This window comes from Pleurodeles waltl, chromosome 12 (genome assembly GCF_031143425.1).
Source record: "Pleurodeles waltl isolate 20211129_DDA chromosome 12, aPleWal1.hap1.20221129, whole genome shotgun sequence".
In the NCBI taxonomy this organism is placed as follows: Eukaryota; Metazoa; Chordata; class Amphibia; order Caudata; family Salamandridae; genus Pleurodeles; species Pleurodeles waltl.
Window position 1 is genome coordinate 607,919,513 of NC_090451.1, and position 15,694 is coordinate 607,935,206.

Sequence of the window (15,694 nt, forward strand, 5' to 3'; positions counted from 1 at the left end):
GGCCTTATTGTCATGTCATGGGAGGATCAGAGAGAGTCACTTGAGACTTATTTGGAGGCGATGAGTGGCGACGTGTTTGTTGACAAACATAAATTGGCCATGTTGAAGCATATTTGACGGGCTGAATGAAGAAAGGAAATGAAAACTTTGCATATTCAGATCAATCAAGATGATGTTAATGATGAGGCTTCTGATACTGATGAGGGGCCTGATGATGAGTATGTGGATCCTAAGAGGGCTTTGGTAAAAAAAAAAAAAAAAAGTTTGGTGAAAAATTGAGCATTGTGGTAGAACAGCACAATTGTTTTCCCATGCTCAGTTGCCCATGGAAAGCGCAGAGCAATATGTAGCTGTTCTTAGGACTTTAGTAGTGACTTCAAAGATTTACATGAGGAAATCTTAAGAGACCAATGGATTAGTAAGAGAAACAATATTAGAATTCAAGAGAAATTATTAGAATTAAAAGATGCTTCTCTTGGGAAAAAAACATTAGCATTGAGGTTGCATAGAAGACACATTTAGGTATGTTAAGGAACTTAAAGCCCAGCATAGAGAAATATGTGACACTGATAGCACACATGTAGTGTTCCAATTTAAAAGTGTCTGCTAAAGAACAACCATGAAAAGAGCATGCTCTCAATGTAGTAGTGTGAAGCATTTGGCAGAATCTGATTCTTGACCTGTCGCTATAGCCAAATGTATTAAATGCAAGAAAATAGGTTAGATTTCCTTGATCAGTTTAAGGATGAACTGAAGTGAATTTATAAGTCAGCTGTGACTGAGCTAACAGAGTCTTCTGAATTACTTAGTCCAGGTGCTTTGGTGACTAAGTCTAATGGGAAATTAGCAATGTGTGTGGATTTAAGGGACCTGAAAGGTGTATCTGGGTTGACCGTCATCCCCTTCCATGCACTAATGAAAGGATCATGAATGTTGGGAATGCCAGATATTTTCCGTCTTTGAATTTGTTGAGCGCATATCATCAAGTGTGTTTGCATCCTGAAACAAAACACCTAACCTTCTTCATAACACTGGAAGGTGTGTTTCAATTTATATGCATGCCATTTGGTTTGGCGTCTATATCTGCAGTATTCCAAAGAGTGATGCAAAGCATTTTAAGAGTTCTAACAAATGTGTTTTTTTCCAAGACAACCTTTTAGTGTGGGGATCTAAAAAAAAAAAAAAACATGATTGTGTCTTAAATACTGTGCTAGAAGGATTGGTGTGTAGGAGGATGATCTTAGCACTGAGAAATGTGAGTCTGCAGTACATGAGGTGGAGTATCTGAGACACACGCTATCTTGGGATGGTATCAAGCTGGAAATTAAGTTGGTAGAGGCCATTGAAAAGGCGGCTTTACCAGCAGATAGGGAACAACTCAGTTTCTTTTTAGGTTTGGTTGAATACTATTCTAAATTTGTTGAGTATTTCGTGCACAAGCTGTATGTGTTACGGCAGTTGATGAAAAAAAGTGTGAAATATGAATGGTCAGTTGAGTGTTCAGTTGGCATATGGCGTCATACAGCAAGCCATATTACCGGCTGTGGTTTTGACACGATTTGAAACCAGTTAACTCAAAAGATGAGACCATGATAGTTGTGGATGCCATTGTGTATGGGCTTGGAGAAGTGTTGATGCAGAATAGAGGTGATCAAGAAAGGGTGGTCGCGTTTGCAACACGCACGCTAAAAGGAGCTGAAAGCAAGTATTTTACAAATAGAAAGGAGACTTTAGTGTACTGGTGGGGTTTGAGGCATTTCAAGAATAATGTGTGAGGAACTGTATTTGAACTGCAAACTGACCAAAAACCCTTCACAAAGGGCTTTATTGAAGGGGAGAAGGGGCTCCCTGTGGGATACCCTGGGGTGAAGCATCTCTAACTAGATATTGGTCCCGATCTGCACCCAGGGCAGCGTAAGGTCAAGGGCCTCAGCCACCCTCTACACCACTCCCCACCACCATGGCAAAGGAAGCTCCTTCCTCCATCATCACACTAGAAGGAGAGACCAGGCCAGTGTTTGGTAAGGCGTGTAGACCACTGGCATTGGCCAGTTCCTCACACCAGTTATCCTTGGCCAAGGATTCCTCAAGGCGGTCAGGATAACCACATGGATCCTCAAATCCACCCTAAGCATTTGCCTCACAGGGCCTGGGAAAAAAGAAGGCACTGTCTCTAACTCAGAAGGTCTTGGTCCAGTCAATGCCGGATGATGCAGGTGTGGCTGAATATCAGAGTCAGGAATAAGTATGGAGTCGGCAGTGCAGAGAATGGTGCCACCGGACTGAACTCAGGTGAAGGTTGCAGATTTGCATCTAGCGTTGGTACGGATCCAGGAACGGATCAAAGTGCCCAACTGGGCCCAAGGGCAAAACTGCCAGTTGAAACCCAGCTGGGTCACCCCTCTGAACCCATGGGGCCTGAAGGCATTTTAGAGGGGATGGCTCTCCCAAAGATAAGGAGCAAAGCCTCATATAATGTCTTCAATTGGGTGGGGGTGGCACTCCAGCTCCAGAGAGTTCAGAAAGGCACAGAGCGAGCGAGGCTCAGGCACCACAGAGGAAGGTTGGGAGCGGAGCGTAGATGTTTGATGTCCTTCCCGTACCTCATCCAATGATTTGGACTGACAGAGTGAAGCAGAAGAACACTTTGACCTCTTGCTCTCCTTTTCTTCTTGTGCAACTTACCCGATAACCATTCTGACTTCAATGATGATAGTCAGGAACAACTCCCAGAACGTGCCTGCATCCTTCCACACAACCAAGACCTTGAGTGGAGGGAAAACCGTTTGTGTCGAGCGACCGGGAGCTTCAACAGTCGTTTCCAGACACCTTTGAGATTCATCACATGGTGCGATCCAGCTCCAGGCACCATAATCAAACCAAGTGGGAGGTCTGTCACAGACATTTGCTTGTGGCAGGTTCCACAGGGTTTAAACCCCACAGCTTCCGCAGGGGGTACCCCTAAGGCACATTGGGTGTGAAAGCTCAAAAAAGGGTCAACAAAAAGTTTTTAAAAAGCTGCAAAAAAGACTGAGGAAGAGCGGATCTGTGCTGATGGCATTGAAAGAAAGGAACTAATACCATCACTCTGGCTTGGCACCTATAAAGGCACCACGCAATTTACATCCAGCGCAGAAGACATCTACAACATGGAGTCAATCTGTGGCAACTACCAATGCCCAGAGGTACTGCTAAAAATAATTCTGACCTAGTCTCACACCTGGTGAATATTCTAAGGTAAAGAATCTACAGCTATAAGTTTCTATCAGATAAAGCTAACAAATACGCGACGAGGAAATCTACCCATACCATCCTCATCCCCATGTGAAATTCAAAGAAAATGGTTCAAAAGAATCATTTTGGGGTCCCGCTGCTCCTTTATTATGAATCCCAGGCAAATCTAAGAGCCATTTGACCAGTTAATGTCTACAAATCATAATGTTTGTGACACCAGTTATAATTCCTACGCCATTTTGCCTCACAGCATTTTCTAGTGGGAGGTTTTCTTGTTTCCTTGATATTAGCCATGCATTTCTTTCATAATGTTAAGTGTCCAAACTCTACAATTTGAAGAGACTGGTTACCAGCTGTAGAGTTGCGTGTCCTTGGTGATGCATTTTTTCCAGCCTGTAATGTAAATAGATTCTTGCGCACCAGTAAGGTAAAGTGGTTCTTGGGAGACACCTTCTGAAGGTTATAACAGCACATTTGCTGTGATCATCTAAGTGCTACTAATATGAATATCATCTCTGAAGTTCTGAATTTGCTTATCAAAGTTTGGATTAATGTTATCCTGGGGGAATTTGTAGGCAAATTTACTGCACCAACTTGTCTACTGTGTATTTCTCACTGACTGCAGATTTTAACCACTGGATGTGAAGTTTCTGTGCTTTAGCATGCTGTGAAAAAATGTTATGTATAGCTTTTCCCACACATTGAAACTGAGCTCTAATATTTCCAGTTTTAGTTCCCATTCGATTGCGATGCACAATTGTCTTCTAAAGCAGTCTGCTTGAACATTTTCCACACCTGGTGCGTGGTGTGCTATCAGTGTAATATTCTGTGGAACTGCCCACTCCCCTATCTCCTGGGTTATCTGAGAAAGGGAAAAGGCTAGTGTTCCTCCGGGTCTGTTTAGATAAAATGTTATAGCTGTTTTGCCATTCTTGGATATGTCTCATGTACAATAATGTGTTTAGATTCAACTCGATCCACAAATCCATCATTCCAATAAGTTCATCACTTCCTCACTGTCAGTGACTGAGACATCTAGTGAAGGGGAATCAAGTTCTGCAATGCACTTATTCTCCTCATAATTGATTTGGCATTCACACAGTGATATCTAATGGTGCTTCCAGGAACGTTTTTATGTTCTCTGGTATGAGGTGATTTCTTTATAATTGTGAATCCATTTTAATTGAAAAAGAGTATCCATCAACATCTGTGTTTTTTGACACTACTGAAGGAAACTCACCTGTAACAGGCCATTGTTTAACAATGTGCATACATACATTGTCTGATGTCATATTTATGCTGGTACTACTGCAAATGCCTTTATGAATACTGTTAAAACAGATTTGATGCCAAAGTGCAAAACGTTAAATTGGTAGTGTGCCCTCTTCATTATAATCCTTAGACAGTATCTGCACATCAAATACATCTGGATGTGAAACATATATCCTTAGGCTCTATTGTCAAGAATAAATAGTTCCTTTCTAGTAGAGAAATCACCCCTTGAAGGGTAGTCATTCAAAACTTCTGAGTTTTGATCAATTTGTTTACGTAACCAATACTGACCTCACAGTCGAGTCCTGTTTGGAAATGAGTACATATAAGGAATATATTCTTGTATCCCTTTCTTGTAATGGCATTGTTTCTATTGTGCCTTTCCAGAGAAGTTCCTCTAAGCTCTTTTTGCAGAACCTTCAGTTGTTTCATTTTTTAGGCTTTGACCTTTCTGTTTGGGGTGTCTTTACACACTCTAGACAATATCCATGTTTTATTAGATTTAATTCACATTTTTGGTTATTATCTGTTCCGATTATTCATAGAAATATTGTATTCTGTCTCCCAGTGGTGTTGTATGTTGCTGTGGTAGATTTAAAGAGCCATCTGTTAGTAGCTCTGCGCCTGGAGAAGTCTGGCCTCTACTGTTGCCTTTTCTACTAAATAGTTGCTTTTGCTGGAAAGATTGCTGATATGACCTTGTAGGCTGAAAGGATATGGTTTGTTGTGTTCTTTGAAAGGTAGATGTATACGGTTGTCTTTCTTGACATCTCCTATTCTGACAACATGGCCTTTTAAACGTTATCCTCATATGGAAGGGACCCACAGCTTTAGTTTAGTTTGTCGTTAATTTTCCCCACAGCTTCAGTTTAGTTTGTCATTGACCTCCTTCATTTGCTCCCGGGATTCAGCCACATGGGCACCAAATAGGTTCTCCCTTGTGAAGGGCATAGTAATGACATTGGCTTGCACCTCAGGTTTAAAACCTGAGATAGGCAGCCAAGTGTGCCGACAGTGGTCGTATACTCTCTGGATCCACTGATCTAAGGCCAATTTAAAGCATGTGTTAGCAATGTTCTTTCAATCTTTGATAATTGCTTTCTCTCTCTTGAAACTCTTCTGGCAGATGCTTCATTATTTCTCAGACCCCATCCAACTGCTGATTGATATATCTGTTTAAAGTTGCATAACAATTGACTATGCGCCGTCGAGTTGCTGTTGACATCTACCTACCTACCATCCTTTTACTATCTTTAGCAGTCCACGTGTTGCACGTGATAGAGCTATCTTTCAAGCAGCAGCTATATGAGCAGGTTCCCTACCTGGGATTAATTATGTGGTGTGTCGTGAACAGATGCTTTATACTTTTTTTTTTCCATTTTCAGAGTTACAGCTCCTGCTATGGCTGATTTAAAGAATATTCTCATTCCTTGTTGCACGATTGCTGGTAGCACTGTTAAGCAATTATGATTCTTATGCAGAGGTATTAAGTTCTCTAAAAGAAAACCTTTCTGTTCTGAATTAATTTGGCCGGCAAAGGTGTTACTGGCTATTAAATTACACTGTGACAAAATGTAATCTTGTCTGATAGAGAATATCTACTAGGGGAGAGTTCAACTTCTTCCTGAGGTGGGTTTGCCTCTTCATCCTGCTAAACTATGTTCCTCTTACTGTATACCAAACATTATTCATGGCCCTCTGTGTCTGGACCAACCCTTAATCCTTCCTCTGTGAAGTGGTCTGTCTCTATAGTCCCTTCCCTCTGAAACTATGGTAGTTAGTAGAGGTACCTTTCTCCAAGATATTCTGTCTTTTCTAGTTCTCTTAATCCCTAAGAGTCTTGGAATCTTATAAGAAGCTTTAAGCCTTCTCAAAAAGCTCTACTTCTTTTTAAATGTAGTTTGGCAATTTCAGCATCAAGCACTTTTATAAAGCTTCTGCCTTAACAGCCTCTTTAGATTCTGGGGTATTGTTTTTCGGCTTCCAAGTTTTATCTCTGTGTTTTCAAAATCGAAATTCTTCTGAAATAAAGTCTATTCTTTAGTTCTTCTTTTCTGAACTCGATTGTGTTCTGACATTGAATTGGTTGACTTATCTGTTGTTTTCTGAACTCAATTATACTATGAAGTTGTCCTTTGTTTTTTCGCATACAATTGTACTATCAAATCCAATCAAGCTCTGACATCAAGTCATACGATTTATCATTTCTGTACAAGATCTATTACTCAAAGTTGTCGGGTCTTTCGACTTGGATGACTCTCTATCTTTAGCTCCAGGAGGCTGCGTCTTATAAACCTCTTTGATGTGACACTGTTCTGATATCAAGGGTTATTCCTTGCATCTTTAACAATTTTTGACTTTACTTCTGTCATTTGCTCATTATTATTCCTCTTAAAGTCTCATCGGTAGTACCTTAAACCCGAGGCCTTATTGTTTTTTCTCATGTATTGCATTCTTTTCTTCAAGGACTTCCAATGAAATAATCTGGAAGTCATATCCTGTGTGGTGTTCCCCCCAGCCTCTTCTAAATTGTCCTTTTACTTTGAGAAAGCCTTTCGCTCCATAGATGGGGCCTGCTTATTCTCCCTTTCTTAAAAAAGATTGGCCAAATCAACCTTGGCCTACTGCATCATGGTCTTTTTGGTTTGAAAGCCAAATAGGAAGATAATCATAACAGGATTTTTTGGGAAAGTATATGATACTTACCAGATATTTGTCATTTAAGGTGAACTTTCAGTTGCAGTTAGAGCAGAATTTAAAGAGCATATTGTGAATCTAAGAGGACGTTAAGGAGGCTGAGAAGAAACATTGCTTCCCTGTACAAATCTTTTGACCAAGTCAAAGTACCATTAATGTCTGCATGCAGAAACCTGGTTCCTTCAATCAACAGTAGAGTGTCTCTCCCTGATCTACAAAGTCATTAGATTAGTTTGTTGACAAATTCTTGTCTATTCAGGAGCTCCGCATATACACCTAAAAAACTCAACAGCAGAAAAAAAGCACTTAAGATGGAAGTTGCTTACTACAGCACTGTGGGCTTACGATCAATGTCATAGCGAGTCCTATGTCCCTAAGCATGCTGATGCTTATTAAGAAGAAAAAAAAAAACAGGACTACTACAAACACTTCCAGACCCAACCACTGGATGGAGGAATCATGAACAGCATGCAAATCTATAACAGATTTCAAGTTTTAAAATACCTTATTTTTAGGATCAAACCTTTTTCATTGAACAAAGCGAAATACACTATAAATTAATCAAAGTGGGGTCATCAGGATGCAGAGATATGCATATTATACACCCTTCAGGTTAGAATAAGAAGTGGAAACAACAAAACTGTTAAGTTAAAGATGAGCCAAGACTTCTGTAGCTAAATGTCACTAGTTAACCAACACAGTGGTCTGAGCGGGAGGTATCACCAGTTGGCACAGACTTTAGTGTACATATGTCCCCTTCATTATTAAGGAGAGAGGAACAGCGGAGATGCTTTTTATGGGGGCGGGTGTTAAGGTTGTAAGAAGGGAAGAAACACCAAAGACCGTCCTGTCTACGACATCTATGCAAGAGGTATTACATGACTTATCAACAAGCCAGGACAACAGCATAATGCATCAAGGCAAAAACAGAGTTTGCATTGATTAGCAAGGTGTGATAACAAGGTTTAGGGATATACTATATTCATTCTAATACCAGTTGTTATCTATTAGCATGATAACCCTAATACATGATATACATCAGACTAGCATTTAGGGAACATTAACTATCAAACTACAAAAGTAAGTACTGATTCTGGCTGCTGTAGTATTATGTATTTGCCTCTTCAGACTTATGCGATCTACCCAGGAGTAAATCCCTAAAAGAAGGATCTCACAAAAACCACTTGACTATTGTATCTTCACATTCTTCTCCTGGTAACCTCATTTACCCTCCTAGTCGACACCTGGTAACTTTATGTGGGTCCCTAGCCTCAACACGGTGCTTGAAATGTCTTACAGGCTTATGCTGCATGCGCGCCACACTCCACTGGTGCCCTTGTATGTATTCTGCCTTTGCCGGTAGCAGAATATGATTTTGCAATCTGTACATGTTGGCATTATTCTGACGCATATGGGGGGCTTCTAAGTGTATTTTTTACATTACACGCAGTACAGACATGTTTCATGTACTGCAACCTAACCTAACATTGTCTTGTGTGTGTGTGTGTTGCAAGTAAAAGGCCTAGAAACTAGGTTAAGTTTTATTTCTGCAGATAAGAAATGTGTGCTTGGAAGCCATGTTTTTCTTGCTAGTAGGACAGAGAAGGAAAATTTACATTCTCTGATGCATGCATCTTTTGTAAACGCTTCAGTTAGAGATTATTACAAGGAAAATTACCTTGTGTTTTCTGTCCTGCAGGAAGAAGATGAACCAAAATTAGCACTAAGCTTCTGGATGCACCTTCTTGAACAAGAAGCATGATATCCTGTATAAGTATTTAGAAAAGGACCATGGGACAACCCTTCTTTCTCCGCTAAACACCATCCCTAGAAAAGGTTTATAAGGTGATGGTATAGAGGCAGGAGGAGACCAAGGCCAAATGCTGTAGGTAGCACTGAACCATGGTGTTCTGACTTGAGGCCTCAAGCGACCATAACGTAGAATGGGAGGCAGTGGATAACTTAGTATTTTAGGATATCACTTACCCAATTTGCAAATAAATAGTGTATAATAAATAATTATATCAATGACTGTGTTTGAGCACTAATTTTGGGGATTCGAATAGGGGCTCTATGCATACTACCAGACAGCTTCGCTGGCAGGTGTGTCCGACTCTTAGCATTTACTACCACTTGAGCCTACCACAGTGGGAGTGGGGTGACAAACAGATACCAGGTGTCCTTTACTCCGAAAAAGCTTTCGAGGCTTATGGGATCTACCAGGTATGACTTCAATAAATTAGGACAAATGTAACAATGTACTTTCACAGAGTTAACAATAAAAAATAGCTTCATCTTGCAATGTTAGGTTCACCTATACGTCCTCAGGATCCTCCCAGTGGCAAGTTATCACAACACCTGATGCTAATTAATTCAGCAAATACGCCTTCTTCCTCATTTATATAGAATTTTTCAAACAATCACAAGATTTATATTCTCCTTTCAGTAGAATACCATCAATATCTTACACGTTAATCACGGTCTAAGATACATTGGTAGCAAACAAAACAGTCAGGTTGTTGATGAAACTACAGAATTATATATTTCTAGTGTGCTTCCAACCACCAGTCCCTGGAGGACATGTTTAAGTGGTTAAGTGTATTCCTCTCATACCCTAAACATTTTCAGCCACTAACATTACTGAGTAAAGTGAATCATTTGAAGTGGTACCTCGGTGACACAGTATCCAGGGTCATAATCTTCTTCCTCGCCAATAATCAGTGGCTTTGTTGAGCGATCCATAACCTAAAAGTTCAAGTAATAAGGTATCATTTAGTCAAGGGTAAAGTCATAAACAGAAGTAGAGCTGATCTGGGGATATGTATTTTGTAATAACAAACACTATCCCATATCCATGAGTTATATAGTTTGCCATAGAAACCTATATATATGATTTAAGTTTTCAACATACGCTTAAAATCCAAAAAGGACGAAACAAAATTAGTACCCTCAAATTCCGAGCTGCTAAACACTATAAGAATTGCCTTACAAACAGTTTCACTTCCAAGATGCTGTTGAACACTTTAATGTTATCTATTTGCATTTAAATATGCCTACAGAATACTTCGATATTTGGGCTGATGCAATCCCTCACAAAAAACTATTTTTATAAACATCAAGCCTGCCTATGTTCCTCACTTTAATACTGCCTACATCCTCATACTGGCCTGTGACCCTCTTGCAAATACCACCCTCTCCTACTTCTTCTTACTGACAGTCATATGACCTGCTATCCTCAAGTAAAATATTATGCAGTCTGCTGACCACCTATTGCATTCCCCTCTCTGTCTTCAACTGACAATAGTTCAGTAAGGCAGTGGATGAGTCCACCTCTCCGCACAACTTGAATGTACCAGCTGCCAAAGATCTTCCAAGTTGTTTAGTAGTCTCTCTTGCCAGTCACTATACTCTAACCTCTCACATTTATTCTCCTAAATGTTTTACTTCCTATAAACTCCCAATCTGAGAACTCTCTACAGCATCACTCCTCAACAGCCAGATATAGAACAATTATTTATTTTTCTAAATGAGACAATAGTTTAGATATCAAGCATTGTCATGCTCCATAGCAAACTACAAGACAATCGGGGTCTGATCTAGAGCACTCTATACTAAAAGTGATAAAAGAATGCCCAGCTTCAAGGGTGTTTAAGGGATAATCTTACGATCTACTGTTATACAATTCCCCAAACCTACATTGTCCAGACTTGGGGTGAATGGCGTGTCTGATCCTTGGCGACGGTGATGATGGAAAATCTTTGATGAAATTATAGGTGAAGTCCTTGGACTATCCAGTTCAGGATCCGAAATAACAGAGTTTCGATTCAGAGGGTACTACAAAGAAAAAAAGACCAATAACTTAAAACTAAAAAACATGACTGCTGAATTACTAACCCCGTTAACATATGAAACCAAAATTTTGTTACAAAATATCTACATGTGTATGCAAAATTTATCTTTAAAAGTATTTTACACTAAAAGAACAAATTACTTGATCTAAATGATACTACTCGTCAAACTGTACTAATTTTCTTTTTTTGTATAGGGAGTATCATCAAGAACTGCTGAAGCACTCCTAACCAGATTTTCTTTTAGTAGGTATTTACACTATATCATAACGGTTGAGTATAATAAAAGGCACACAGTGTACCCCATTCTCAACAAAACAGGTCTTGTAGTACTGTTAGTGAGCTAGTAATCACTAAAGAAATGCCTTATGGCTACTGATATACCATAGCAGTATCTTATATGTATTAAGTAAAAAATCTACTCAGATCAAAGTGACTAAACGCTAGTATGAACCCAGCTAAGCTCTCAAAAATGCTCATCAAACAGCATGTAAAATAACCCAGCAAAAATCCTTGTGGTTGTGCAGCACAAAATTATTCAATATGGAGTCAGAAAAACCTGAAGTGACATCATGTAATGCGCGTCCATGAAGTAAAGTAAATAAAAAACCTAAGTAAAAAAAAGCTACACTTAAAACATTTGCAGACAACAAAAGATAGGTCCCAGATAAAATGGCAATTAAAGGTAAAACAAGGGAGAAGTGTTGTGGGTGAAAGTGGTGCACGATTCTCTGGCTCCAAAGTTTAATTCTAAACTCTATTTCTATTTCTGCATTCCCCTTCTTCCCTTTGGACTCAAGTTTGAGGTAAAAAAAACAAAAAACTTTTGACAGTGGACATACCTTTGTGGATTGGATTATTGGAAAGAGTGTATTGTTTTGTTACTTAGTGGCGTAAGAATTGGGTGAAGGATGAGACGCTTTCCCAGAGACATCAAACGACCCGGAACAGGCTGCAAAGAACTTCTCCCTGTGGATCAAGAAATGCACCGACACAATCGCCCCGCCAAGCCAGCCAAACCCAAAGTACCAGCCAGAAGAGCCAACTGGTTCACTGCAGAGCTGAAATCCTCCAAAAGCAACAGCCAGCAACTAAAAAAGGAAGTGGCGTACTAGCAAAATGACAGAAGACCATACCACTTTTAAAACAGCACTCGATCAGTACCACTGCCTCCAGAGAGAAACAAAGAAGAATGCTCTAGCAGACTGCATAGAAACCAGCACAAACCACAGCAAGGAGCTCTTCATCATCGGGAAGGAATTCTCGAACCCTCTAGCCACCGGGAACAACAGAACTCCTTCCCAAGAACTGTGAGATACCCTGGCGGAATTCTTCTACAACAAGATCACAGTAATCTACGAAAAATTCTAATCCCAGCTCCCGCCACCAACAGCATCAGCCTACTCACACCCACAAACACAATCCCTGAACACCTGCTCACTTGTTGTGTCCCTCACAACTCAAGCCACAATCTCCATCATGAACTCCGTACACTCAAGAGCACCCACGGACCCAAGCCCCACCACATCTTGAACCTCGGTTGCAAGACGATTGGCAACAAGTCAAGAAAGTCCTGAATGACTCCATCACCACGGCCTCCTTCCCCGAGGATTGGAAACACGATGAAGTGAGGACTCTCCTGAAGAAGCCATCTGCAGACCTAGCAGATCCAAAGAACTACCAGCACATCTCCTTGCTCCCCTTTCCGGCAAAGGTTCTCGAAAAGGTACTCAACAAACAACTCACTGAAACCTAGAACACTACAACCTCCTGGAACCCAGTAAATCCAGATTCTGAGCCAACCACAGCACCAAGTCAGCCCTGATCCCAGCCACCGACATCATGGCCATCCCAGAGCATGGCGAAACAGCATCCCTCATCCTCCTGAACATGTCAGCCGCCTTTAACACTGTCTCCTACCACATCTTGATTAATAGACTCCACCAAACTGGAATGCAGGGAGACACCCTCAAATGGATCACCACAGACCTCACAGGAAGGTCCCAGAGAATCCGTCTCCCACCATTCAACTCGGAATCCGTGAAGTTCATCTGCGCATCCCACACGGGTCATCCTTCATCCCCACCCTCTTCAACACGCACATGACCCCCTGCCGGATCACCCCAGCCAAAACCGTTAGATCGCATGGACTCAACATCATCTTCTCTGTTGACACCACCTAGCTCATCCTCTCGCTGTCTGAAGACCCCTCCGGCAGCAGAGCCAACTTCCACAGCTGTATAGTGAACGTCGCCGACTGGATGAAGCCTCAACACAGAAGTCCTCATCTCAACATCTAGCCAAGGAAAGACACTTGGGGGGCCTGCAGAACTCGTCCCTTCCCCCGGCCCGACAGACCAAGCACACAACCTCAGCATCATCTTGGACAGGAAGTTATCTATGCAGAAACAGGTAAACGCAGAATCGTCTTCCTCCTTCCACACCCTGGGAATGCTGCGTAAGATTTTCATGCAGCTCCCAATCAAGATCTGAAGGACTATTACTCAAGCCCTCATCACCAGCAGGCTGGACTACGTAACACTCAACGTAGGAATAACTGCACGCCTCCTGAAGAGACTACAGACAATACAAAACTCAACTTCAAAACTCATCCTTGATCTCCCCCCGTGGACTCATATTACCCATACCTCAAGAAGCTACACTGGCTCCTGATCCAGAATAGATGCAAGTTCAAAATGCTGACCCACACATACAAATCCCTGCACAACAATGGACTGGCATACATCAACAAACCAAAGGCCTTTCACCAACTGACCAGACACTTGCGATTTGCCTCCCTCTTCCTCGCAGACAGCCCCCAAGATCCGCCAATCCAACAGCAGAGGACGCTCCTTTCTCTCACCTGGAAGCCAAAGTTTGGAACAACCTTCCACTACACCTCAGAAATACCGCATCACTGAAGGAATTCAGGAAAGGACCCAAGGCATGGCTGTTTGAATGAACAGAGCACCGCAAACCAGCTTGCAACTCCAGAGCCTTGAGACCCTCACGGGTGATTTGCAGAGCTTTGAATATCCTAATTGATTGATTGATTAATGTATTCAATTATTTACTGTCAGTAAAGAGACTAACCTTAAAAATAGGCAAACTTTTACAAGAACTCCATCCAGTACAGAGGTTTTCTCATATTTTATTAGACCATTAGCTTCTTGAATTTCAAAGATCAATAGCTTTATGATTTTTTTAATACCAGAATAGGGAAGTAAAATTTGTCTAGAAAAACATTTAAGGTGTATATTCATTAGTTTCATATAAATAACGATCTGAATCGGTTAATAGCGTTTAATAACATTTAATAAAATTTTCTAGAATCATTATGGAACATTTTTTGGAATTATTGCAATTTCTTCTACTGCGTCTTTCTGCAAATCATTGTTCTTTTTTTCTTCTCTAGCTATTTCTTTATTTGAATCAGTTAAGTCTTTGCCCCATGTCTTTCCTCTCAGATGACATTTCCTTCTCGGTCCATAGTAGAAAGCTCTTGGGGTCTCTGACGATTTTCTTCCATACAAGAGTCATGAGCACCTTCTACTAGTAGAATAGTACTACCATTGAGCTATTCTCAATGCCTCTCTAACTAAAGGTTGTGTTCCCAAGTGTTTTTAGTTTTAATGTTTTGACTCCTCTCTTAAAGAAACCCTGACTGCATCCTGATAACATATCGAACTATCATGTTATCTCTCCTGTCTCTTAAATCCCCTATCTAACCAAGATTTTTTAGGAAAAAACACTATTTGTCCAGCTAATTGATCACATAGAACCTTGCCACCTTTTGCATCTTCTCCAGGCTGCTATATCACAGAGATGGTATTGGTGGCTGTTGGAAATGGGGTCTCTAGTTGGCAGTTGGTTTGCACCCTGTCCAAGTAGGGACCCTTATTCTAGTCAGGATAAGAGAGATACCCACTCAGATAACCCCTGCTCACCCACTTGGTAGCTTGGCACGAGCAGTCAGGCTTATCTCAGAAGCAATGTGTAAAGCACCTGCACATAACACAATACAGTGAAAACACTATAAAAGGACACCACACCAGTTTTAGAAAAATAGCCAATAATTATCTGTGTAAAACAAGACCAAAACAATAAAAATCCAACATGCAGTGCTAAAGATATGAATTTTTTAAGACTTATCTTGAAAATACAGTTCCTTGAAGTCGATAGCTCCACCTGGGGATATCACGGTGTCGTGATAAAACAAAATCAACAGTTCAGGCCAGCTACGGTGTCGGGAAGATCTGCAAACAGGACATTGGATTTGCTGGGCGCCGTGATCTCTGGAGAGCAGCGTCACTGCGCCACGGTGTCGGAATCGGTGCAGGAGTCGTCGGGACCTTGAAGTCACACACATTGCGGATCTAACTCCGGGCTGATGAAGTCAGGAGTGTAGGCGTGGATGGCGTCGGGGCTGCAATGCGAAGCGGGACGGTGCGACGTGTGGTGCCCACAGGTCAGGGTGCAGGCAGTGGCTGGGTGACGATCGTCCAACGGCGTCGGTGAGACCAGGGCTGCGGTGTGAAGCAGGGTGGTGTGACATGCGGTATCATCAGGTCACGGTGCCGGCAGCAGCGTCGTCGTTACTGAAGCACTGTCGTCGGTAGGCCCAAGTCGGCGGTGCAGAGCGG

General features: G+C 41.4%; 1 protein-coding gene across 3 annotated transcripts in view; it reads right to left on the reverse strand.

The window, feature by feature from the left end:
* Window positions 1-15,694, reverse strand: part of ARHGEF11 (Rho guanine nucleotide exchange factor 11) — a 787,362-nt gene that overhangs the window by 454,747 nt on the left and 316,921 nt on the right. For all 3 annotated transcript variants that reach the window (XM_069217872.1, XM_069217873.1, XM_069217871.1), the window contains exons 11-12: window positions 10,900-11,037; window positions 9,874-9,948 (exon numbers count right to left, since the gene is read on the reverse strand). In XM_069217872.1, coding sequence (XP_069073973.1) covers window positions 9,874-9,948; window positions 10,900-11,037 — 213 coding nt within the window. The remainder of the gene's footprint in view (window positions 1-9,873; window positions 9,949-10,899; window positions 11,038-15,694) is intronic.